This window comes from Hylobates moloch, unplaced genomic scaffold, assembly GCF_009828535.3.
Source record: "Hylobates moloch isolate HMO894 unplaced genomic scaffold, HMol_V3 SCAFFOLD_18, whole genome shotgun sequence".
NCBI lineage: Eukaryota > Metazoa > Chordata > Mammalia > Primates > Hylobatidae > Hylobates > Hylobates moloch.
The window spans coordinates 3,605,054-3,631,852 of NW_026652293.1; the positions used below are offsets into that span (position 1 = coordinate 3,605,054).

Genomic DNA, 26,799 nt, shown 5'->3' on the forward strand with positions numbered 1-26,799 from the left:
TCAAAAGACACACATACACACACACACACCTTTAATGCCTGAATGTCCAGTAACAAACAGAACATGAACCTTAATTTATACAGAAAGATTAAATTCTCACCTTCACCCCAGCAAGTAGGCATCATTAGCCCATTAATAGGTAGAGAAACTAAGGCTTAGATAAGTTAAGTACCTTGACCAAGGTGACAGAACTAGTAAGGACAGGATGTGACTCCAAGTCTGCCGGACTCCAAAGCTCATGCTCTATTCTCTACACTACATCATTACATAACTCCCTTAAATGCTTTTTAAATGAATTAAAATGTTGCTCTGCTTTTCCAACAACTTTATGTCGAAGTGACATACAATTATTCAAACAAAACAATTTATTTCACTTACTTTCAGGGAATTAGTGTAATTTCATTTAGTTTTCAAGGTGTCCACTGACCACAATATTTACATTTTAAAGACATGACAGTTTAAAGCTAATCACTGGTAAACTGTTACAGAAACCAACATCAAGTAAACTAGGACATGCTATTGGGAGATGACATGGTGTTGTCTCAGGTCTGCCACTCTCCTCTCTGGGCAAATCATTTAACCTAAACTTTTATTTTTCTCATCAATAAAATGGAGATAACAAAAACAAGGTCTTCTCTGACTAATCTATTGAACCAACAAATGAGACAATAGATGTGGAAATGTTTTTAAACAGTCAGGGGCTATAGAGACTCAATGATGGTCAATGCCTGTCTTGTGACACATTACTTGTCAGTATTAACTCCCTGAGGGCAGGGACTCCTCTATTCAGCTCTGTATCATATCCATTTGTCAATGATTGGCCCATAGTAGGTGCTCAATAAATACTCCTTGACCAAAGAGAATTTGGACTTTCAGGTACAATTCATTCAGAGAGGCTCTAGAACAAGTCTAAATAGTCTGTAAGCAAAGTATTGGTGAGAATAATCTAGACCATTCAAGAATCAAATATGAAGTTACAGAATAATTTGGGGAAAGGTCATATGATAGGGGACACTCTATTCAGTGCGACGCTGATAAAACTTGCCCGGGAACAGCTGACAAATTGTTTGCTACTCCTGCTGCTGGCACCTCCACCAGCTACTCAGTAGTCAGAATACACAGCCAACAGATCATACTTTAAGCCCACACGGGTCAGATGGCATGACACAGATGCCACCACTCTGCAAACCCTCTCCCAGATGCTTGTCTCTCATTATGGGGGGAAGGGGTCCAGAAAAATGCTTCCCAGCACCAGAAAAATATTTCATGACACATTCCTCGGGGCCAGCAGTTCCAGAGTATCCATCTAAGATTGGATAAACAGCACTTTTGAGGTGCATATATGACAAACTCACACAAGAACAGCCTGCATAGATTTCTCGAGGGCAGGTCCTGTCCCTACTTGTCATAAGGAAAATTCCTTTCTGCCTACATTATTCTGGAAAAGGGCCAAAGAGTCCCTTGTGGTCAAGGCTCCACTAGGAAGATGCTTTCACAGAGTGGGAGAGAATCATTCTCCACCTCACCTAACATCCTTCCCTCTCCTCTGAAGCACAGGCAAGAGACCTAGAACCCTTAGGCTGCTAAAGATTTTCTCAGATTCCAGAGATTCAGCCCCTCACCCTCCTATTTCACCATCCCAGGAGCCAAGGACCACAGCCAAATTCCACATATAACTCTAATTGAAGTCTTTACTCAAACCAGGAAAGGGGCTGGTCCAGTTTCTTGGTTCTACTGATAGGACTCTCGCAACCAACAACCTTGAGGAAGGGAGGTACCTAGGCCACATTTTAGTTGATTATGTTTGAGCCAAAGGCAAATATTGGCAGATGATCTTGCTAAAAACTTTTGGAAAATTAAATCTGCTATCTAATAGAAAATGAAACACACAAAAAACATAACATATAAAACCAGTCCCTTGAATTTCCCTCTGGACCAATCCTATTGGAGTGAGTGACCACACAACTCAGGAGGAAATACATCTGTCTCAAATATACCACATCCCACTCTGTAGTAGGAACTCACTTTAGAAATCCTGGGGAACCTAAGATCTTAGCTCTCAGTTTTTTCATTAAAACCAGACTGCAAGAAGGGTACCTAATCCCAACTGCGACATAAATATAAGTAATCTTGGAAATATATGGCTATGACAATTACTGCTACCAATTAAGTCAGCCGCCAACTAGACAAGTATTATTTGCAGATTTACGTTATGATGACAATGTGTTATAAGATCTGAGCTACTGCCCCTATTACCAAGCCTCTGCAAGTCCATTTCCCTTAGTCTCCTAATGTCAACCCTGTTCCCCACTCCCAGCTGAAGAACCTCGATTAAAATAATGCAGCAAGGAACCTTGCCTGACTGCCTCCCAGTCACTCACTAATCACAACCCAGGCGCCACCTGTAGGATACCCATGATGTATATTTTAATTAACTTCTTAGCAAATCCTCTGTAGCCTGCAGCTAGCAAATTTCCCAGAAATGGAATGCCTACTTGAACTTGTCATCTCTATTTCAACAGTAAGGGCATGCCCCTGATGATGCTTTCCAGAAGTCTGGTGGGTCAGCTCTCCTACGTAAATAGTCTCACAGGAAACTAGATTCCTCCCTGCAATGGAGATCAGGTAGGCAATCCTCCAAAATCCACAGAAGGATGCCTACAGGACTCGGGCAGAAACCAGGAACTGGGCATTTCTTCCTGAATGGCAGAGTCCCTCCCCTGTGGGCTTCTTACACACAAAAAGCAACTCTAGGGAAACAGTGGGAAGAGGGCAGAGAAGGGGAGAAGTCATATATAGGAAAATGAATTGGAGGCCAAATGCATCCTGTGACAACAAATGAGGCAACTCATTTTTCCCAAGTTTTTGTGGCTGTAGATCAGTTGCCTTTATACGGTTTGAGCACCTGTAAGTCGAGCTTCCCTGATTCCTTACCTCCTCCAAAGAACTGCCCTCCAGCACCCTCCCTGCCTTAGAGCTGGTCAACAAGTTTGTTGTCACCTATCTCTTCAGTCCTTTTGTGGTCCCATCCCCTGGTAAAGTCAGTAAAAACTCCCATTTAAGTTCTTCAGGGTCCTGGTCCCTGTGACCCATGTGAATGTAAGATATTGAATATTCAAACATATTTACAATTACTCATGGCCATCATCCAGGCAGTCTACAGAGCCGTGGCATGTCAGGGAGGAGAAGTCCTGAGAAGTCATCTGGCCCAGTGACTCTCAAATGTTAATATGCATACACTGTTCATAGGAGATCTTGCTGAAAAGCAGATTCTGATTCCATGGGTTTTAGCTGGCAGCCAAGATCGTGAATTTCTAACAATCTCTCAGGAGAAACTGATGTGGCTGTTCGTCAGATCCTACTTAGGACCCCAAGAATCTAATGCAAGGCTCTTGCTAAAATACCAAAACACTGGCTGTGTTAAAGCAAAATATCAAATACAAAACAGTAAGGTATAGCAGTCCCCGGCCTCCGGAAGTTCAGTGGTATTTTGCCTGATATAAGAAGGGTCCAGAGAGTGTGCCCTATGGTACTAAAAAGCCAGCACTCAAGTCATGGAGGTTTGTAAGAGAGCTGCACAGGCTGGACTGAGGAATGAAGACTTGTTCTGCACTACTGCCAGTAAGGTGAGTGAGAGGAATTTCGAATAGAAGGTTGGAGCCAGGCTTATATACCATGCTAAAGAATAAAGCATTGTTTGCAAGCATGACAACCAGAGAATTTGTCTTAACTTTTACCCTGCAGGTAATTACAGTTTATGGTTCTTAGCAGAACACAAAGTATTCATCTTGTTCATTAGGTAAGCAGTTAGACAGTATCAGAGAATTTGTTAGTATACCAAGAGAAAGTCTTTGAATGTCTGTACAGACAGATGGATTAGAATAAAGATGACAGTAGGTCTGCACAGCAACACAAAACAAATGTTGTCTGTAGCTGTAATCGTCTGCAATCTCAGGACTCACAAAATGGATAAGAAAACTTCTGCCTTTCTTCTTGGTATGACAGGAAGAAGAAACCTATTCACCCACGGTGCTACAGAATATGCAAATTTTCACACGCTCCTCTATGAGCAAACACACTTATGGTTCAAAACCTTATTAAGAGGATTAGGATTTAAACGCAGTTAGCACATACTAGCTCTGTGATCTGGGACATGTCAGTGTCTCTGATTCTCATTGATGATAATATCTAAATCCTTACTTAACAATATAATTACACAAGAATAAATAAGTTAATTCTAACAGGGATTTTTTTTTTTTTTAACTAAAACAATGAATTTTGTTCTCAGCCATCCCTCATTCCTAGTGGTTGTCTGGCTGCTCACAAATTCAGAATCAAATCTAATGAGTCAAAACTTATTTTCCTCCATAAAAAAAGAATACGCCATTCGCCCTACAAGGGCTGGGCCACAAGGCTTCCTTCCCTAAAGAAGAATATGTCATCAAGAGAGAATAGGAAGAGGAAACAAAAAACTAATCCCTTGTGACACAGTGAACCATGGGAAGAAAAAGAAAGAGAAAGAAGAGGATGAAATTATTCAGTCCCATGTTGTAGCTTCCCCTGCCCTCAGGTCACCCCATGGCATCCTGAAAGGGAAGTCTGTCTTGTAGGTGGAGGGAAAAACCCAATCAGAGAGGCTTTGGCTTTACTTCCTGGTTAGGACTCTGGTAGACCACTCTTGCAAGATGCATCCCACAAAAACACAGGATGATCATATCACAATAAATGTAGTTAGGCAGAGTGAAGGAGGGGGCTTGGCTGGCACTGCTAAGTCTTCCTCAGCAACCCCTGTACGAGAAGAGATCCAGAAGTTCCTGCATTAAAGGTAGAGGGATGAAGGCCAGAAAACCAGGATAAGGTACACCATGATGGATAGCAAGGTAAGCTTATCACAAAGTACACAGCCTTGCCAGGGCCTGGTCAGGACTCAAAAGGGTCTGCCTAGTTAATAAGAACTGGGGTGAGCTCAGCACAGTGGCTCACACCTGTAATCCCAACACTTTAGGAGGCTAAGGCAGGTGGATTGCTTGCACTCAGGAGTTCGAGACTAGTGTGGGCAACATAGCGAGACCTCGTCTCTACTAAAATTTTAAAAAAAAAAAAAATAGCTAGGTGTGGTGGCCCACACCTGTAATCCCAACTACTTAGGGGGCTGAGGCAGGAAGATCACTTGAGCCTGGGAAGTTGAGGCTGCAGTAATCCCTGATTGAGCCACTGCACTCCAACCTTAGTGACAGAGCAAGACCCTGTCTCAAAAACAAACAAACAAACAAAAAACACCTGGGGTGAGGCCAAGTTAGGAAGAAAAGAAGTCTGGACTCTAACCGGGCCAAGTTTACCACCTTTCCTTCTTCGTCAGACTCACTCTTATCCACTTGACTCAATAAAGAAACATAAACTCCTTCTTGGATTCTAATGCTGAGTCTTTCAATACACACAAAAATGGAAACGTTTACATTTTGAAGAAACACAAAACCTGGAATGCATGCTGCTGGAGGATGGGCCCAGAAAGTCTCACGTCAACACAGGAAATACAGACTATGGCAAAAGATGGCATTTTATGATCACCATGAATGCACTTAGGCTGGTAGGTTAACCACTGGAAATAAAAAATTAAGTTAAACCTATATTTCAAAAATTCAATTTGCCAAGTGTGGTGGTGCACATCTATAGTCCCAGCTACTCAGGCGGCTGAGGCAGGAAGACCACCTGAGCCCAGAAGGTGGCGGTTGCTGTGAGCCGTGGTGGCACCACTGCACTCTAGCCTGGGCAACAGAGAGAGAGCCTGTCTCAGAAAATAAATAATTATTATTTATCTCCTCCTCAAAGGAGTGGGAATAGTGAAGGATCATGCATTCTTTCACTTAGAAAATATCGGTTTGTTAAGTGCCTACTATGTGCCAACCCCCATGCTAGGAGGCAGGGATTCTATGGGGGGTAGTCTTTCTAAAAGCTAAAGAAAAACTGATTCAGTGGCTTGTGGATCCCCATATTAGGAATTTCTGCCCTATGTAAAAATAAATTTTAGATGGAGTGTAGGACATTCTCAGCTGATGACTAAAGGCAGAAATTATACAGGAAAAGAATGAGACTTAATTGCATATAAATGTGAAATTCACATGTCCAAATATTCTGTAAATATTTAAGAGAAATAGAAGGTTGCACTCAGTCCTCAGAACTGAGATGGGGCAAAAAGCAACACTACTTTGCTGAAGGGATGTCTGAATTAGAAATAAGGTAGAGATAGGAGACCCAGAAGCTTGAAGACCAGCAGATGTAGGATAGACAATTCTCCTTCTTCATTGGCAAGGAGGACCTGACCCAGCATGAAGTGAGATAAAGGAAGAGAAGAAGAGGACAGTCATCAAGGCGGCTGTGGGAAAGGAGATGCAGGAGGAGAAACTGGCAGGAGAAATTAAGTCAAATTAAGTCTTTGTGGGCACCAGGTAAAGCCTCCACTTCCTTCCTCCATCAGGGCAGCTGTTTCTGGATTGCTCTTTGTAACACAAGGATGGAAGGTAAGAACAGAAGCCCCCAGCGGCCCCACACCATTCACCCAGTCAGTGACTCAGGTTAAACTGGTGACTCCCTTTCTCCCCATCCCTTCCCTCTCGGTGCTGTAAACCGAAAACAAAACTCTGAGCACCCCAACCAACTGAATGGACCATGGACCCCTCCTCTTGGCTAAGGGGATTCAAAAGTAGACCTGAAAAACTAGTTCAGGCCATCATGGGAAGAAGGGGTTGAACATGCCTCATTATACTCTCTTCCCTTCAAAATTCAGGCACAACTGACCAGCATTAACATTAAAACAGAGATCTTAAGACAAAACAGACTCTTTGTGGCAATAAGATACCAAATTCCAACCCGACTCTAGTATAGTATTGCATGACGGATAGCAGGCCCAGAAAGAAACTAAAGTATTTTACCCTAGAATATATCTCTTTGACATATTTTGAAATGACCCTGCAAAGCTGTCTCTTGCGGGGGAAATTTACATTCTGTAGAGAATCCCCTTCCCTTTCCAGGTCCTTTTCTGATCTTGAAGAGATTGGCTGAGAGTTGAGCACCTTTTAAAGGTCTGAAGAGGAAATATTTGCCATCTATTGCCTCTAAGAGCAGCCACTTCATCTACATAATAAGAATCTTGGTCTCTACAACCCCTTCTCTTAACCCAGACATTCCTTTCTATCGATTCTAGGTCTTTAGATAATAACTCTTTTCCCAATTGTTAATCAGAAAATCTTGAAATCCACCTGCGTCCTGTAAGCCCCCACTTCAAGTTGTCCTCCCTTTCCAGACCAAACCAATGTATAACTCACGTGCATTCATTGATGTGTTATATCTCCTTGAGGTATAAAACCAAGCTATAACCTAATGAACACAGGTTCTCAGGACCTCTTGAGACTGTGTCTTGGGTGTTGGTCATTCATATTTGGCTCAGAATAAACCTCTTTAAATATTTTACAAAGTTTATTTTCATCAACTGTGACACAGACTGAACCCCTCCTATCACTCCCTGAACCATTTCCCTTTCTAGGGAGTCAGTACGTAAGCCATAGTCATTCTCAGGTACCCCGAAATTCCAGATCCTGTCCCACAAGCCCCACACTCCAGACCACGAAAGGAGAAATCTGCTTCAGTTCCATTTCACTAGAGAGACAGTAAGAGGGAGTGTTCAAGAGCACAGACTCAAGAGCCGTGTGCCTGGATTCAAATCCCAGCTCCACCACTCACTTGCTGTGTGATCTAAAGAGAGTTACTCAACCTCTCTATGCCTCAGTTTCTTCATCTGTAGAGTGGCAAAAATAATAGTACCTACTTCACAGGGGTTTTGTAAAGATCAAATACATTGAATATATAAAAGAAATTAGAACTGTCCTTGCAGAAGTGCGAACAAGCCGTGTGGGAGGATTTTTTTCTGAATAAATTATACTTGAGTGTGTGTGTGTGCACAAACACAGGGACACACATTTTCAAAGCTGTAATAGCTCAAGTACGTTCTAATTGATTTTGAGATGTTATCTGATCTTATTACAGAATCAGATAATTTTACTTTCCAAAGGTGGTGAATATTTTAGATAAATTAGACTTGTTCTTAATATTTGTCCATTTCTCTAGATTACCTGTAATTATAGTAACTACTTCATAGGATACAAAATTTCAGTTAGAAGGAGAGGAGTAAATTCAAGAGATCTGTCATACAATACGGTGACTAAAGTAAACAACAATGCATTGAAAATTGCTAGGAGAATTTTGTTTAAATCTGCAAAAAAACTTCTCACTAAATTATTTTATATTGGAAAACAGTTACTTTATCAGAAAAAAAGTTATATTAACATCTAATGGGCTTAATGTTATTTTAAATGAATTTAAAACACCGTTTAAAAATAACTGTCCTGGCAGAATGTAAGCATTATGTGTTCTTCGCGCTGCTGCTGCTGCTGCTATTGCTGTTATTACTACGATTATTATTATTAGAGTTTGGGCTATTCTGAGGATGTGTTTTAGAAGGGCTTCTCTCCCAGTCTTGCATCCAGTTCCTCATCTTCCTCTGTAAGGCATTAGGATATATCCTTTCAGCACCTCCCTCAGAAAAATCCTACCCCTAAAGATAAACAGTTGCCAAACTCCTCTCTCCTAGCCAAGTCTGAATTGAATCCCTTTTTCTTCCTTTACATTTGTAACTTTCTCCCTCATCTCTTATCTAGGATGTGGCACAACATCTGATAAAATAATGACAGTAATAAAGTAAGAAAGGCAAACATTCTTCTTTCTAGATTCCTTACAAGGCAAAGTCATTCTCAAAGAAATTGTGGCAGATGTGATATGTTGGCATGTCATGTATTCATACTTAATGAGAAAAACAGGGAGATGACAGTGGAGTATCAACAGCAGTCATGGTATGGTATACCTACAGCCACATGTCACTGCATGCTGCAGAGAGAAGCCACTCAGCTGCTAGACCTAAATACTTGGAAATCTTGCTCTTAAGACCTGGTGATCAAAATTTCAGAAGAGTGACCACCTGTCCACTCAGCATAGCTTTCCACTGAATGCTGGGCACTGAGGAGGGTGATAGGGTTACAGCATTAAACAAGAATAAGACATGATCACTGCCTTCAAAGGGCTTATAGGCTGGTAGGTTGCAACCAAGTAGAGTGTGACTATTACCATGAAAGGTACAGGGTTCCAGGTCCATTAGGAATTGGATACCCTTTATAGTATCTCCATCTTACAGAGAAGGAAATGAAGGCACAGAGAGGTCATCAGCTAATAAGTAGTGAAGCCAGGATTCAAACCCAGGCAGTTCAGGCACTAGATCTGCGGCCTCAAACACTATGTCCTGGTGACTGGTGATCAACACCTTCCATCTGAAAATGTCTGGTGCTTCCTACAGCAGATTGCTTCTTACTCTAAAAGTCATCCAAGAGCTTGTCAGTAGCAAAGGCACCCAAGAAAAATCTTCCACACAGGGAGAAAATGGAGAGGACACACTATCTGTGAAGCACAAATAAATCCAGGAAGCAAAACATAATGATGGTTCGTAAAATTTGCTTTAACTTGATAGTCCCTTTCCACTTTGATCTATGGAAGTCTATGTTTGAAGGAAAAGGTAAGGGGATTTTAAAATATGAACATTACAGGAAAGAAAATATGTTTGGGTTTGTTGAGATGGGACTATGAGAGAGGGGGTGACTAAGGTAGGTACTCAAAATGTGAGGTAATATAAATGTCTAGTGGCTGGAAACTGCTTGCAAAGCTATATGAATGAATAAGAGCTCTGTGAGGGGTGAGGGAGAGGTCATACTGGGGCAGATTCAGGGGACTCCCACGCGTCTAATTTGAAATCCATGGCTTTCATCTTTTGTCACTCACCTCTTCTACCTTCCATCTACTTCAACACTTAGCACCCTATCAGGTCTTTCTTCTCTGAGAAATTAAAAAACAAACAAATGGTGGGGCTGGGCACAGTGTCTCATGCCTGTAATCCCAGCACTTTGGGAGGCCAAGGTGAGAGGATTGCTTGAGGCCAGGAGTTCAAGACCAGTCTGGCCAAAACAGTAGAGACCCTTCCTCTACAAAAAAATTAAAAATTAGCCAGGTGTGGGGGGAAAGGGGAGGGAGAGCATTAGGACAAATACCTAATGCATGTGGATCTTAAAACCTAGATGACGGGTTGATAGGTGCAGGAACCCACCATGGCACATGTATACCTATATAACAAACCTGCACATTCAGCACATGTATCCCAGAACTTTAAAAAAAAAAATTAGCTGTGTATGGTGGTGTGTGCGTGTGGTCACAGCTACTTGGGAAGCTGAGGCAGGAGGATCACCTGAGCCCAGGAGGTAGAGGCTGCTATGAGCTATAATCACACAACTGCATTCCAGCCTGGGTGACAGAGTGAGACACTGTCTCATAAATAAAACCACAAACGAACAAATGGTATAAATTTTACTCTATTTGTAATGATTATTAATCATTATTTATATAATTATGTAATGATCAGTTAATCATTTATATTTTGGTATCTCTGCGGCATGCCTGCAGTGTGACGAGTGCTTTAGTACATGATCTTACCTAACCCTTACAACAATCCAGTGAGATGAGTACTATGATCAGCCCCATTTTAATGCCTCAAGAAACTGAGGAATAAGGAGATTTGTGGGGGTGGATGTACTTTAGCACAGGGATCCTGGTGGTCATCTCCCTTCACTGTGGCTGGGGCTAATAGACAAGTACAGGGGAACACAGGCATCATCTAGTGACAAGATGCTGTTCCTAGTCTTTTCATCCGACACCTCAGTCCTCCTCTCACATAAGGAAACAGACAAAAATGACAAGACCAAGGCCCCTCCTCTGAAGGTCCAGCCCATACTGCTTCCACCATAGTCTCTTATCTCTGAATCATCACATCTCCGGTGCAGAGCTGAAATTGAGCCTTCCATCAGCCAGTCCCATCACTGCTCACTGCCTCCCTACCCGGCCCATTAGCAGGAGGACCTCTCAGTCACCTCTGGCTTTGTTTGATTTTCAAGCAAAAAATAAAGTGCTAAGAAACTACCACTTCCTGAGGACCTACTATACGCCAGGCTCGCTCAATCCTCATAGCACTCCTATGAGGCAAAGTAGTAGTATTCTCCTCATATTAGAGATTAAAAGATTGGCCCAGAGAATTTAAATTATTTGTCCAAAGTCACATAACTAGTAGGTAGCCAGCTCTTAGTCATTAGACTGCTGCCAAAAAAAGCAGTCTTTTATTAACAGCACCTATTTGACCTTTTCTTCTTTATGCTCACCCTATTCCAGCCTTCTACCCAACAATGCCAGTAGACATGATAATATACTTTACCAACTCCAGGCCCACCATCCTGCCCTGCAACTGGTGGCTAAGCATGATTCAAAGGCAGTACTAATGCAAAGCCAGCAGTTTGTAGAGCTGATTTATCATCTAACATGCTGGACCAACTCTCTACCTAGGGACCTAAATTCTTCTACTGACCTAAAAGCCCATGCAATCAATCCCTTACTAAAAGAAGGTGCTCAGATTCCTCCTCATTCTCAGCCTAAAGATACTCCTATATATTAAGGTCTAGCAGCCACCAACAGCACCCAGATCCCCCTGGGATAAGCAATGATGCATGAGTTTGCCTCCGAACACCTGAAAGCATCATAATTCAAGAAATGCAGAGGGCAAGCTGTGCAGGATTCTTGAAATAATTGAAACTGACCCATAACTCACCAGCCACCATGGGAAATTCTATCGCTTTGCTTCCAAAGGTAGAAATCAAATCACAAAAATAGGATCAGATCTCTAATTTGGAGCCTTAGACATGCAACGTCATTTTTAATGACTCCTGGCAAAAAACGCTCATTACAGATCTCAGCCCATCTAAATTAAAATGTGAAATCCAAAAATTAAGCAGAAAATTATCAATTTCTCAGGTCCATAAGACCCCAGAAAAATCATGCAAGCAGGAATACATATACTCCTTGGAGTCTTGTTATATCTGTAAATAATCTGAGCAGAAATTATATGAAAGAGAAGACTTAAGAGGAAAGAAAAACAAACCCATCAGGTCCTAACTTTCAGCTTTGGGCCTTCTTGGTGAATTGCAATTTTTCACAGTCAATTTGAACTAGCATGGCACGGAAGATTATCTCTCTGGGTAATGGCCAATTTTATCTGTTCTATGATGTAGAGCTCATATTCCTCTGATATGGCAGGCTGCTGACTTCAAGTCTCTCAATGCTAAGTAGGCTGAAAGATGATGCAATCAGTCAGCACAGTGTTCAGGAGGGTATGGCTCCATTAAAATGGTGGGGGGGGGGGGGCTAAATATTCCTCTGTCAGCAGTTCTAAACCTCATTCAGCGTAGATCTTTGAGAAGTTCAGGTAACCATTAAGTCATCTCTGGAGATTGTTTTTACGTTTCTTCCCTCCACTTCCCATCCACCACGCCCTTTATGTCACCATGTGAATAGCTGACATGACCCAGCAGAATAATTTGCATCACCAGCGTTCACATCTGCTCATGATTAAATTAGTCTCAAACCTAAATCTAGGAAGAGAGCCATTCCCTGTCTGCAGCAATACTTCAACAGATAGCCCAGAAAAGGTAAGGTTAGCTGTTAATAGAAATTACAAATTCAAAACCTAGTTTCCTTTAACAAGCATTCCTAAAGAGAGAAGTCAGAGAATGAGACCAGGACCAGTGTCAGGGTTATGCCACCAGATACTGAACATGAAACATGGTCAACCACCTCCTACTAGTAAAGGAGCATCTGCAAATCACACAAAAGAGACACTCTAATTGTTATTCTATTTTTTTTTTCAATTAAAAAACTACTTGAGTCTTACATTGTACACTGCCTCAGAAAAAGTTCATCTCCATACCTAGATTTAACTTCTTAGTATGGAATGGCCATTCTGTACAAAGACCTGTGTGTTTCTAAGTATAATTAGTAGCCTGGAAAATCCTTCAAGAAACCTAAAAATGTGGAGAGGAAAACCTCCATCTATGCATGCTAAAGAAGCTAGGATAAAAGTCTAGGTCACTCCCAGGAAAGGCCCTCTTCATTACTTTGTCACATGCCCTCAGAAACACTTCTTTTTAGAACTATATCACTCCAAGGGGTCACCCCAGAGCTTCCTCCTCAGATTAACTTTTCATTACTACTCTTTTGTCCACATTTGTCTTAAATGAGGTAGAGGAGAGACTGTTTCAGCGGCCTGGGGTCTCAACTATATGAGTCTAGTTCTAATCAAGACAGTGACAAAGGTCTTGACAGACATGTTCTCTCCACCTCTGTGGTTGATATAGAACTGAAGGTCTTCCTTGGACAAAAAAAAATTATTAAAATAAAGGACAAGACAACCATTTTGAGTATGAAATATAGTCAACTGCCGAAACTGCCTCTAGTGACACGATGGGTTGGTATTTATGGACATGGACCCAGAAACCAGCATGCGTGCCAGGGAGTTATGGTTTTATCATGCCAGCCAATAAGGGAGAAGCCTTTTAGGGGTATGTGCTTCCCAAGAAATTCAAGAGTTGAAGCATTCACACTGAGTAGGCAGAGGGACTGTGCAAGGTTCACACCAGACACTTGTGACGTGTTCCCAAATCATGCTGGGTCCCAACCCATTGACTCAGTAAGTGACTTTGATGAGTAAATCAAAAGTTAACAGAGCCTTCCAACCAGGGTCACCTTTTCAACAAAAACCACTCCCTGGCCTTCTAGTTAGAGAGCACCTCTTTGCCAACATTCTCCAATCTTGCCATGAAAACAGGGCAATCTGTGATATTTGATGAAGTAAGGACAAATCAGAGTAACTACTCGACATTCCTTGCAATCACCATATGAAATTTCTTACTCCAAGAAGCAAACTGGACCAAAAATAAAATGTATTCAGAGAGGCTTTGATAAATTCAGCATCTGTAATAAGTTACTAGGAAAAATCAGGATGTTGAGTGCTACCTACCTCCTTTTGAATGGCAACATTAGATATGGCAGTATTTATTGAGCTCTTCCCCTACCTGTGTCTTGGTTTTTTTGTCTACAGAGATGAAATTTAAGAATGAATAAGCCTGTGATCCCAGCTACTGGGGGGCTGAGGCAGAAGGATCTAGCTCAGAGTTTGAGACTAGCCTGGGAAACATAGCGAGAACTTGTCTCAAAAATTAAAAAATAAAAAGGAACGAGCCACATGAATAAGGCACCGACTCCCATGGTTGTGCCAGTGCTGACCCTGAGGTTCTTCCGTTAGGTTTTCAACTGCAAACTCAATCCTGTCACTTGTTACACTCTGGAAGTGATAAGAGGAACACAGCAACAAGTCTATCACGTTGAAAACAACAATCTGAAATGGCAGGAGAACTAAGGAAAAAAAAGACTCCACACCAACCATAAGCCTATCGGTCAAAATCTAGAAAAGTAAGAAAATTTCAAAAAAAAAAGTGTCTATCATATCCACTGAGCACAGGAATAACACAAGTGTTAAAGCTAACATTGGTAGACATCTATTATATACCACCTGCTCTACATGCATTAGGTTATTTAATCTTCAAAACAACTCCTGGAGACAGGGATTATCTTTACTACTGTTTAAGAGATAAGAAAAATGAAACAGAGATTTAGTAAATAGCATACCGCAACACTGGCCTAACCTATTATCCTGAGTATCTTTTTTTTTTTTTTTTTTTTTTTTGAGACAGAGTCTGGCTCTGTTGCCCAGGCCGGAGTGCAGGAGCGCGATCTTGGCTCACTGCAAGCTCCGCCTCCTGGGTTCACGCCATTCTCCTGCCTCAGCCTCCCGGGTAGCTGGGACTACAGGCGCCCGCCACCACGCCCGGCTAATTTTTTGTATTTTTAGTAGAGACGGAGTTTCACCATGGTCTCGATCTCATGACCTTGTGATCCGCCCACCTTGGCCTCCCAAAGTGCTGGGATTACAGGCGTGAGCCACCACGCCCGGCCCTGAGTCTATTTTTCTTAACAGTTTCACATATATTGATGTCATTTTCAAGAAAAAGAGAAAGCAATTAAAAAATCAAGTTACAGTAGCCTTTCCCAAGTTAATAAGAAACCACTTCAAACATAACCCTTTGCGCATGGGTACACAGACTCAGAAACTTTCTTATCTCACCTATCTACATAGACTAATCGTAATTGTGAGAGACCCAGAAAGCGTGGTTAGTCATCCTGTTAGTAGGATGAAGAAATGGATGCCAAAAGCAGCTTGAGCGAGAGACAGGGAGAGGATAGTAGCCCCAACCCTTCGAGGCCAGCCCAGCCTTGCTCCTCCCACTGGACACGCCTGACCAACTTTAGCAATCCCAGCGCCTGACCTCCACATCCCGGTGAAACTGAACATGGTGCTCACGCAGCGAGGGAGGGCAGGCGGAGTGAGTCCATCCAGGCGCATGAGCAGAGCCGGCACGCCAAAGAGCACCAAGTACTTCACGTAGAAAAAGAGCACCTGGGCTAACGCCAGTCCTCCTGAAAGGCAAACAGGCCGGTCAGACACACGGATGAGAGTCACAGCAGTTTCCTGGAGGCGACCAACACCCCAGGAGCTATGCCAACTGCCCCGCTTCTCCCCCCACCCCTTCCTCCCTTCAACACGCACATTTTACAAAAGTATCCCACAGTGGTTTTATTCAATGAAATTTTTTGGTTAACAAATAATGAAATTTCATTATTGTGACAGGCAAGAGGACCTCTTAGGAGTCATGCTTTTGCAGATAGGAAAGAGAATGCCCAAAATGTGTACATTGCATTAAAAAACTATTACAAAGGGGAAAATCCTTCCCAAAATCTTTTAAAACCTATGTGATAATGGGTACAAAAAAAAAAGAATAAGATCTAGTATTTGACCGAATAACAGGGTAACTTTAGTCAATAATTAATTACACATTTAAAAATAACTAGAAGAATACAATTGGGTTATTTGTAACACAAAAGATAAATGCTTGAGGTAACAGATACCCTATTTACCCTGCTGTGATTATTATACACTGAATGCCTGTATCAATTATTATGCATCATATGCCTGTTTGCTGTATCTCACGTACCTCAAACATATATACATCTACTATGCACCCACAAAATTTAACAGTTAAAAAAGAAAACCTACATGAGTCTACACCCATTAGGATAACTAGAATCGAAAAGTCAGATCAGCAAGTGTTGATGAAGATATGGAGAAACTGGAACCACCAGGAACAGCTGCTGGGAGTGTAGAGCTAGGCAGCTGCTTTGGAAAACAATCTGGTGGTTCCCCAAATGATTAAGCAGTGTTACATATGACCCAGCAATCCCACTCCTTGTTATACACCCAAGAGAAATGAAATGTTCACACAAAACATACGTTCACACAAAAACTTGTACCCCAATGTACACAGCAGCATTATTCGCAATAGCCAAAAGAGGAGACCACCTAAACATCCGTCAACAGATGAATGGATAGACGCAATGTGGTCTGTCCATACAACAGAATAACTTCCCACCATAAAAAGGAATGAAATACTGATAAATGCCACAATGTGGATGAACCCTGAAAACATGAAGCTAAGTGAAACAAGCTAGTCACAAAATACCACATATTGTATTATTCCATTCATATGAAAGCCCAGAATAGGGAAATCTATAGAGACAAAGTAGATTAGCGGTTTCTTCGGGAGACAGGGCAGCAATGAATAAAAGGCAGGATTTCTTTTGAAGGCAATGAAAATATTCCAAAATTGGTGGTGGTGATAGGTGAATCATATCTGTGAATATACTAAAAGTCACTGAACTATATACACTTTAAATGGGTGGATTTTATGGCATGTGAGCCATCTTCCAATAAAGCTCTTTAAAAAAAAAAAAAAAAAAAGGAAAACTCACATGAAGGCCTGAGGTCTAGTGGGGTAAGGAGGCAGTGGGTCCACCAGAGCAGTGCCCACAAGGAGAAGGCCACAGGCCAAGCCCAGAAGGAACCTCCAGGGAAGACGATAAATGGCCACATGCTCTCTCACCTCAAGATTGCCCTCACCACTGTGCAGAAAATTACTGCAGGACATGTTGGTGTGGCAGACCAGGTTATCTTCTGGGATATTCTGAAGGAAATAACCAAGCTTCAGAGAAGTGCCAGCAGAAAATACCACTGTCTGACCTACTTGATGCTACACTAGGATCTTTGAAAGAATGTCACTATTATTGAGTATGTGGCTATAAATGGTAACCCTGGTGCCAGAAGAAAAACATAAGCCACTTTCTGAATATACAGTTTGGGTGATGGCAGATGGTGGTTCAAATGTGAAAGCCATACTTCCTACAAGGAGAAACCCCCAGGAACCGCTGCGTCTCTTTCCCATTCAGAAGTGATCAAACAGGTTCTTCAGACTTTTGGAAGTCAGACTACAGTCATACCTGCTGGAAGGGCTAGGAATAAACTTTCAGCATTCTTGGATGTGCCTGATAAGAGTCAGGAAAAAATCTGATATGTGTGTGTGTGAATATATATGTATATATACACATGAATATAGGTATACAACACATGTTCAGCAAGAAGTCAAACATACGTCCTAGCAATACTATCATAAAATACTTGAAGGGCATGTGATCACTCTGGGTGATAAAGCAGTTTCACTGGCTGAGATGGCAATGAGGGAGGCTCACAACTCATGCAAAATGAACCACTAGGCTCTAGCCAGAAAAATTCCACAACTAGAGATGGCAGGACATATAAGTAAGAATGACTGATTAAAGGGCACAATGCTTCCCGAGCTGAAAATGATCCACCTGAAGAACTGAAGGCATCAATGGACCTACGGAAGACTATGCATGGTTAAGGCCGAGCCAAGCTCTTGTGTATAGGAAGCATCACAGACTTCTCCTCCCTGCTAACAGGATGCCAGATCAGGAGAAATGGCTTGCTTCATGTCTCAAGTATTGCTTTATTTTTCACATTATTTTTGTACAGTTGTCAGATCCAAGGCATATAAATTAAAATCTATGGCTGAGTCTACATTTTTATGAGTCACTATTTGCACAAAATATTCACTATTTGTTAGTACTTTCATACAGAACTGGGCGAAGGAAAAGATTGCTTTTGCATAGATGTTTAATAAACTCTACTGCTAAATATAACTAAAGATAAGGTAATTGGGCTTGATTTTGGGTTTTTTTTTTAACCGCTACGTGAATGGAAAGCACAAGAAGTCATACAAGTGCTCTATTTTCCTGTCACTGAATATTTCTTATGGCTTAAGATATGAAAGGCTTAAATAGATTTTTTTCCTTGAAATTTTAATATCTGGTTTACAAGCTTATAGAAAAGACACATGATTTTTAAAGCATTATTAAATTTAAAGATTAAATTACAAATAATAATTTGTGTTTTCTTTAAAAATTATGTTTGTACCGTGGATTTCACTACTCTGCTGTCTTGCTGTTGATTTTCATTATCCCTTTGAAAAATGCATGGCTCGGCCAGGTGCAGTGGCTCACACCTGTAGTCCCAGCACTTTGGGAGGCTGAGGCGGGCAGACCACGAGGCCAGGAGATCGAGACCATCCTAGCCAACAATGGTGAAGCCCCATCTCTACTAAGTAAACACAAAAAATTCGTCGGGTGCGGTGGTGCATGCTTGTAGTCCCAGCTACTCAGGAGGCTGAGGCAGGGGAATCGCTTGAACCTGGGAGGCGGAGATTGCAGCAAGTCAAGATCGTGCCACTGCACTCCAGCCTGGTGACAGGGTGAGACTCTGTCTCAAAAAAGAAAAAAGAAAAATGCATGGCTCATTCTTCTTTCCCCTTGACCTAAAAATTAGTTTCTTTCCCTTTTAAGATTTGGTCTAAGTTTCAGAGTTGACCCTAAATATTTTGCTGCATTCCCTTGGGCATACAATGGGCAGGAAGGCAACATAAGACTATAAATGAGTCTACTCTTATTACAAGTTATATGACAAATTGAACTAGCTTTCGTTATGCTCAAAAATATTACATTTTACTATTTTTCGATACTTTAACAAATATTTCTGGGTTTGTATGTATAAGATTTTCTCAATTAGCAAGAGTTATGATTGATTTTATCTAACCCAACTGCTTCCCCACAAAAAAAGCCATATATGAGTTCATGTATTACACACTCCTTTGACATTCATTCATTCAACAAGCATGTGCAGAGGGTATGACTAATGGAATCACCAGTTATGTCCTGTGAGAAATAGACTAGAGGTCAAATCGGGTGGGACCTAGCTTCAGGGGACTCATAGTTTCACTGCAGTCTCATTTATCCTTCTCTTTTGCCACACAGTATTTTCTTCTGCCTTTGTGCTCTACCCCTCCTTCTTTTGTTGGCAAAATACCATGTATCCCTTCAGATCCCAGCTCAAATATGGTCTCATCTCATTCATTAACAAACAGCTATTGAACATCAGCTTCTTGCCAGGCACTGAGCAATATGGTCGTGAATAAAAAGGCATGATAACAGCCCTTATAGAGTGTTACGGTCTGTTAAAAGAGAAAAGAATGTAAATTAGGAAAGAGATTAATACCCACACCCCGAGGACAGGCAACAACCTAAACACAGGAACAGACACCATTCATTGAACATTTAACAAACATTCATCGTGTACATATGTGCCAAGCATGGTTCTAGGTGCTTGGAATGCATCAGTGGGTACTCCTGCTTTCATGGGGCTTATGCCCTAGCAAGAGTCAACAAAAAGTAGGCATAAAAATAAACTTTATATTAACTTAGGAAGCATGACACAATGACTTCCCAACAACGGCTGCAACTGTATCTTTCATCCCATACGGTCTTCTGCAATGTGACCTTGCCACTCCTCTATCAAGAGTACATCTGGGCAGGTCCTAGGACCAACAGATACAGAAGAAGTGATGCTGTTCTAATTCCAAGCATGGTCTGCCATTGGCCTGGCACCTTCCACCACCCCTTGGAATGCTCAATCTTTGAACACTACCTCTTAGAACCCAGCTGTTATATAAAGAAGCCCAAGCCACACAGAGTGGCCAAATGAAGATGTTCCGGTGAACAGCATCAGCTGAGCTCCCAGCTGACAGCAGCCTCAATGGCCAGCCATGTGAGAAAACCTCTTGGACATCCTGCCCAGTTACACCCAGTTATGGAGGCCAGCCTTTCCCATGCTATTCTCGGTGACAGTAAGTCTCACGAGATCTGATGGGTTTATCAGAGGTTTCTGCTTTTGCTTCTTCCTCATTTCTCTCTTGTCACCTCCACATAAGAAGTACCTTTCACCTCCTGCTGTGATTCTGAGGCCTCCCCAGCCATGTGAAACTGTAAGTCCAATTCAACCCTTTTTGTTGCCAGTTTCGGGTATGTCTTTATCAGCTGCGTGAAAACAAACTAATACATCCATCACTTACTTTGCCTAAAAGAAGTGCTCTGTAAAATCTATGTGTAGAATGAATTGGAAATTAACTGCTAATTAAAGGATTCTATTGCAAATCCTTCAAAAAAGTGAAGAATCCCTTTAGAAAGCAAATAATTGCCCCCCTCAAGTATCCAGCAAATTCAGATTTCCATATGTCAACTTGGCTTAAAAGAAACATACAACTATTTTCTGCATCTAAGAAGTTATCTGTACACCAAGTTACCTCAGCACAATAATGAGTTAGTTAAGAATGAACAAAGATCATGGTATTCTGAGGGGACTATGGGGGAAGGCGAGAAAGGGGGAAAGGGAAGGCAGGGAATAGGTGGTATTTTAAATAACTGTGCTGCAACTTGCTACATTTCAGTACATATTTATAACAGCACATGAAGCAGACATCTCTTCCATTCTGCAAGCATGCACCATGAAATTATCTTCACACTACATAGAATATCTGTAATTGAACAGTCAAGTTCCAGAGTAGTAAATCCCAGAGTAGCTTTAGGTTCACACTGCATTAATTTTAAATAACCTCAGGATTCTAATCCAAGGAGAAAATTTATAAAAAATTTTTTCTACTGTATCTTAACAAACCTTAGAACGTTTAATGCCTCAAAAGAGTGGAAAAAGAAGGGAATCTTATGCTAACTGATATATGTTTGTCTCCCCAGCTTTCAAAACAAAGATCAGATGTCAAAAGTCTTATCCCTTTCCTCTCACTGTTATGTTGCAGAATGAGAAAAAGCAAATGGATAACTTTGCTGGCATTTCATTACCATTTAGATAGGTGCACAGGCGTTATTTCAACAACAGTTGGTACTTAAACACTGAGCTAAAAAACTCTGATTACTTAGACAGGCTTTTAATCTCCAACCAGTGAACAATTAAGTCTTTCAAAAAGGACTCTAATGTACATTCCACAAAGCTTTATTATAAACTTTGCCATGTAAGAACAACCAACTTTCAATTATTTTCACTTTTCTATCTCCTCGCTCACTTTCAAATCCCTTGCCAAAGCTCTCTTTTCTCCCATAAACTCATATACCTGGATTTACCATGGATTTACCATAGAGAAGCACCATTCAATAATGAATTGAAGAAATGTTACCTCTTTGAGCTCTTTTAAAGAAAAACCTCAAGTCACTGTCTTTGCTCCCCTTAATCCTAGGCTCTGCCTAGTTAGGGTATAGCTCCACTCTGCCATGTTCTGTTTTCTTAGAAGATTCTGAAGTTCAAAAGAATATAACAATTCTTATCTTTTAGAGATACTACTGAAATATTCATAGATAATAAGATATCTGGGATTTGCTTCAAAACAATATGGGAGAGAGTACAGATGAAAGAAAATTGGCCAGGAGTTGATAATTGTTGAACCTGGGTGATGAATACATTAGGGTTAATTCTACATTTATGTTTTTAATTTTCCAGAATGCAATATTCTAAAAGGGGAGGCATTGAGAGCCCCCACCTGAACACTGAATATTCAACTTCCTCCTCACCACCAATTGAATGCTTGTGCAGGGGGCAATGAGCAAAATGGGCTTATCTCAGCACAATCCCACCTCCTTGCTCAGCCTTTGAGCATAGAAAGCATGAAAAATAGAAAAATGGAGAGGCGAATTATAGGAGGGAGAAGGGAGAGAATGCCAAGGATCAGAATAATGAATTAGCTTATCAGTCCTTAGATCACTGGGAATTGGTAGCCTATGAAGAAGAATATCTTTCTATAACAAGATGCCCCATGGTGATCTTTAGCAATTACAACAGCGCTTCTGAAACTTGTCTGGTCCTAAACACCTTCGATAATAATCACAGAGAATTCTAGCCTCTCCTTGAAAGATTCTGTTTAGTATCTGAGCCAGAGACCTGAAATCTCTATATAAAGCAAGTACTAGAAAATTATGCCCAGTCACGTTTTAGAGATCTAAGTTACAAGTTCCACACCCTACTTTGTTTTCCCTTTTTTTAAAAGATGTATCATGTTTTAGGAGGCTGAGCCAGGAAGATCACTGGAGACCAAGAGTTGGAGACCAGCCTGGGCAACAAAGCAAAACTGTGTCTCTGTAAAAAATTTAAAAATTAGCCAGGCATGGTAATGCATGCCCATAGTCACAGCTACTTGGGAGGCTGAGATGGGAGGATCACCTGATCCCAAGAGTTCAAGGCTGTAGTGAGCTATGATCGTACCACTGCACCTCAGCCTAGGTAACAGGGTGAAACCCTGTCTCTAAATAAACAAATATAAACATAAAAAGGTATTTCAAAGTATAAATAGCAGTTTTCTGGGAAAAATAGGGATTACCTTTCTGTTGTTTTAATTTTCCAAATACTAATTTCATTAATATTTTCTGATTTTCAGGTATAGAAAAGAAAAAAGTCACCTTTCTCGCTCAATTTGTTCTGTGGCAGAATTTCAAAGGTAATGTTCCAAATTCATTCTGACATTCATCACTGAGTTATCCAAAAAAGAACATGCAGAGAATTTCAAAGAGAAATCTTGTGCCACAGAAGTGACCTCTCATTTTATTAGCTAAAGACTGCTATCATTTTGATAAGCACAACTTAACTGTGAAGAAACAATGCTCTGCTAGTCTGAGAGCGAAGATCAGCGGTCACCCAGACCCAATCTCATACTCCCTACCAGAGAAACCAAGCTCCAAGCTGCTCTGCAGAGTTCTGCTAAAAATACTTCCACAAATAGTGCTACAAACAACGTTTTTTTTTTTTTTGGAGATGGAGTCTCACTCTGTCCCCCAGGCTGGAGCACAGTGGCATGATCTCAGATCACTGTAAGCTCCACCTCCCGGGTTCACGCCATTCTCCTGCCTCAGCCTCCCAAGTAGCTGGGACTACAGGCGCTCACCACCACACCCGGCTAATTTTTGTTTTTGTATTTTTAGTAGAGATGGGGTTTCACCGTGTTAGCCAGGATGGTCTCGATCTCCTGACCTCGTGATCCGCCCACACTTGTAACAAAACTTAACACCACACTATTCCATAGTGTAAGGAGTAGAAGAGAAAAAACGTTACTGCCAGTTATCAAAGCTCCCTCAAAAGATAAATCCTCAGCTAATTTTCAAATTTGCTAGCATTCCAGGGGAAAGCTGTTTGTACATTTTATGTATATATTTATTTAATATGTAGATTCACTATAAAATGTGCCCTCTGCTATTGTCACACTCCTTGGGCTATGTAAAAAAAAATGATTTACAGTGTACCAATTATAAAAGACATGGCCAGGTGTGGTAGCTCATGCCACTGCACTACAGCCTGGGCAACAGAGCAAGACTCCATCTCAAAAAAAATTTAAAAAAGATATAAAATAATTTTTTAATCCTTCAGAATAGGAAAGTTGCACTCAGAACATCTTCCCTTTCACAGAAGAAATGTTTGCAAAGCAGGATATATCCAAGGCTCCAGTGATCTATGCAGAGCTTCCATACATTTTCCCCAGTTGGCACCATTCCCAATAGCTTTAATGGCCATATTCTCACTGTTTCCTGCCCACCCGAGACGCAGTCTTGCTCTGTCGCCCAGGCTGGAGTGCAGTGGCACGATCTTGGCTCACTGCAACCTCTGCCTCCTAAGTTGAAGCAATTCTCCTCCCTCAGCCTCCCAAGTAGCTGAAATTACAGGCATCCACCATCATGCCCTGCTAATTTTTGTATTTTTAGTAGAGATGGGGTTTCACCCTGTTGGCCAGGCTGGCTTTGAACTCCTGATCTTGTGATCCACCCACCTCAGCCTCCCAAAGTGCAGGGATAACAGGCGTGAGCCACCACGCCAAGCCCATATTCTCACTGTTGAATCCCAAATACGTATGGCTAACTTTGATTATTTCCCCCGAATCCCAGAACTGTGGATGCATCCTCCCTCTGGAAATCTCCACTTCCTCTCTGTACCTGTGGCCCCACACAGTACCTGGCACCCAACATTTAGACAGCGAATTAGTGAGTAGAAATTTCTTTATGGAGACCTAACGAAACTTTGATGAACTGATGTGAATTAAATGGCCATCACTTTTTCAATGATCACAGTTACATTTCAGGAAGGTTAGCACTTAACTCACAATCATCTAGCCTGTCTAGCCTCCCTTAATATGCCCTGTGTCACAAAATTAGTGACAGTTCAGGACTGGAACACTCAGCTTCTCTCTCCCAATGAAAAGTAATTCATTACAGTCATGAAGGAGCAGAGGGAGGCTCCCTCTAAACCTGAGGGCTCAGGGGAAGCCGCTCAGAAGTGAGATGTTTTGGAGGAATTAACTAGGTAAAGAACACCTGAAGCAATGGCATAGAAAAAGCATGAAGCAGTGAACCACCCAGCGCAGCTGGGGAGGAAAAAGCGTAGACAGGAATGGTGATGCAACTGCAGCGACGGGAAAGGCATGACCAGAAAGGGTCACACTCGTCAGCTATGAAGCACAACTTTATAGTAGAAGACCTGGGAAATCAAATAAGAAAATTACATGATTTATTTTGTGTTTTAGAAAGATTGGTCTGTTTAGAAAAAAAAAAAAAAAAAGTAGAGGATGAGCTTTGTTCCTAAAGGGGGAAAAGGCAGAAAAAGGAGCTAGACAGAGAAGACAGAACAGCATGGCCAGAGGCCAGAGTCTGAGTTTCAGACATGGCAGAGGGACCCGGGAGGTCTGACCACCAATTTTAAGCTGCTTGTGGAATTGTCTCCCACACCTTTAAGTCCTCTAACACATGCTGCATCTAAATAGATTTTTGTTGGTGGTTGTGTGTGTGTACAAATTAAGAAAAATAGCCAAATGCCACATGATAGCCAGGGTGATGTTCAGCGGGGACAGCGATATGATCCCCAAACAGAACCAATTCCATGCATGCACGAGATGAGAGACGGAAGCAGCGTAGGAGTAAATGTGTCAGGACAGCACTGAGCCCCGCTCCATCTAGGGAATAGAGAGTCAGATCCACCTTATCTAGAAATTAAGGGGCTGGGAGACCCTCACTGCTGAAATCCACTGACAATCCAACCTACAGCCTATATATAAAAACATGTTCTACATAAAATCTGAAAACTAGAGTAAGTTGAGAATTTTTTTTAATTTCACAGGAAAATTTAATGAAAAACAGTTTATAGTAAGATTCATGGAAATCATGAAAGCTGGGATGAGAACGGCTACTTTGGTAGACTATCTCGCTCTGGTCTAGAACCAACACCCATCCTGCCTCCTCCAATCTCAATACTTTGTAAATTGCCCTGGAGAGGCTGAATATTAGGCTAATTTGGTCTAATTTGAATTGTTTAAATGACTAGCTATCTTTTACTGCCCCCTCCTGGCCCCTTCTAGTATGTCTACCCTAAACTATTAAACTAAGACTGATAAACCCTCATATGCACACACAAAATATCAATTACATTTAAGAATCTCTTAATTGCTGGGTGCAGTGGCTCACGTCTGTAATCCCAACACTTTGGGAGACTGAGGTGGGCAGATCACCTGAGGTCAGGAGTTCAAGACCAGCCTGGCCAACATGGTGAAACCCCATCTCTACTAAAAATATGAAAATTAGCCGGGCATGGTGGCAGGTGCCTGTAGTCCCAGCTACTCAGGCAGCTGAGCCAGAAGAATCACTTGAACCAGGAAGGCAGAGGCTGCACTGAGATTGAGCCACTGTATTACCGGCTGAGTGACAGAGCGAGACTCCATCTCAAAAAACAAAACAAAACAAAACAAAAAACCTCTAACCAATAAACTGTCAAATTAAACTATGACCACATTGCAGATGGAAAGTTATGCTACTGAGTGGGAGTCCCTGATCGAGGCAGCTGGTCACCCAGCCACATCCCCTTCAAGGTGGCTATACACTGACAGTCACCTCAGCCAGGGTCTGGGTCCTCCGCTTTGTGGGTCAGGAGCCTCATCTGTCAGCACCCTGAGACAGATCTGTGTCTAGGGGTAGACACACGTTAACCCAGCTCATGGAGACAGATCTATGTTACCAGAATGTGGGGCCTCGTATCTTCTCTAAGTCAGCCACATAAGAAGTCAAATTATGCACTCAGAGAGTGCTCGGTGAGAAAGAAATCAGGGCCAGGGCACTGGCCCTGGTTCAAGAACCTGGACCTTCAGCGACTTCAAGCTCTGAAAGATAGAGGCACCTGTCTCCTCCACAGGCATATTCTGCCACCTGACATGACAAAGCAAACTGCTGAACCAGGGCATCTTTCCCCAGCCAATGCTTCACTGGGAATTGTCAGGATTTTCCTTCTGGATGTTCCCTTGTCTAATTCTGACTAAACCAACTCCCTTTCTGATCGGCAGAATCTTTCCAAGGGTATGATTAAAGCCTCCAATTAAATTATCCTCAATCAAGTGCCCACCAAAATACATGTTTCTAATCCATCGTGCACTGATATAA

The 26,799-nt window shown here is 41.7% G+C and overlaps 1 protein-coding gene across 4 annotated transcripts in view; it reads right to left on the reverse strand.

Moving 5' to 3' along the window:
• Positions 1 to 26,799, reverse strand: part of HHAT (hedgehog acyltransferase) — a 352,332-nt gene that overhangs the window by 209,768 nt on the left and 115,765 nt on the right. For all 4 annotated transcript variants that reach the window (XM_058430847.1, XM_032136964.2, XM_058430849.1 and 1 more), the window contains one exon: positions 15,357 to 15,507. In XM_058430847.1, coding sequence (XP_058286830.1) covers positions 15,357 to 15,507 — 151 coding nt within the window. The remainder of the gene's footprint in view (positions 1 to 15,356; positions 15,508 to 26,799) is intronic.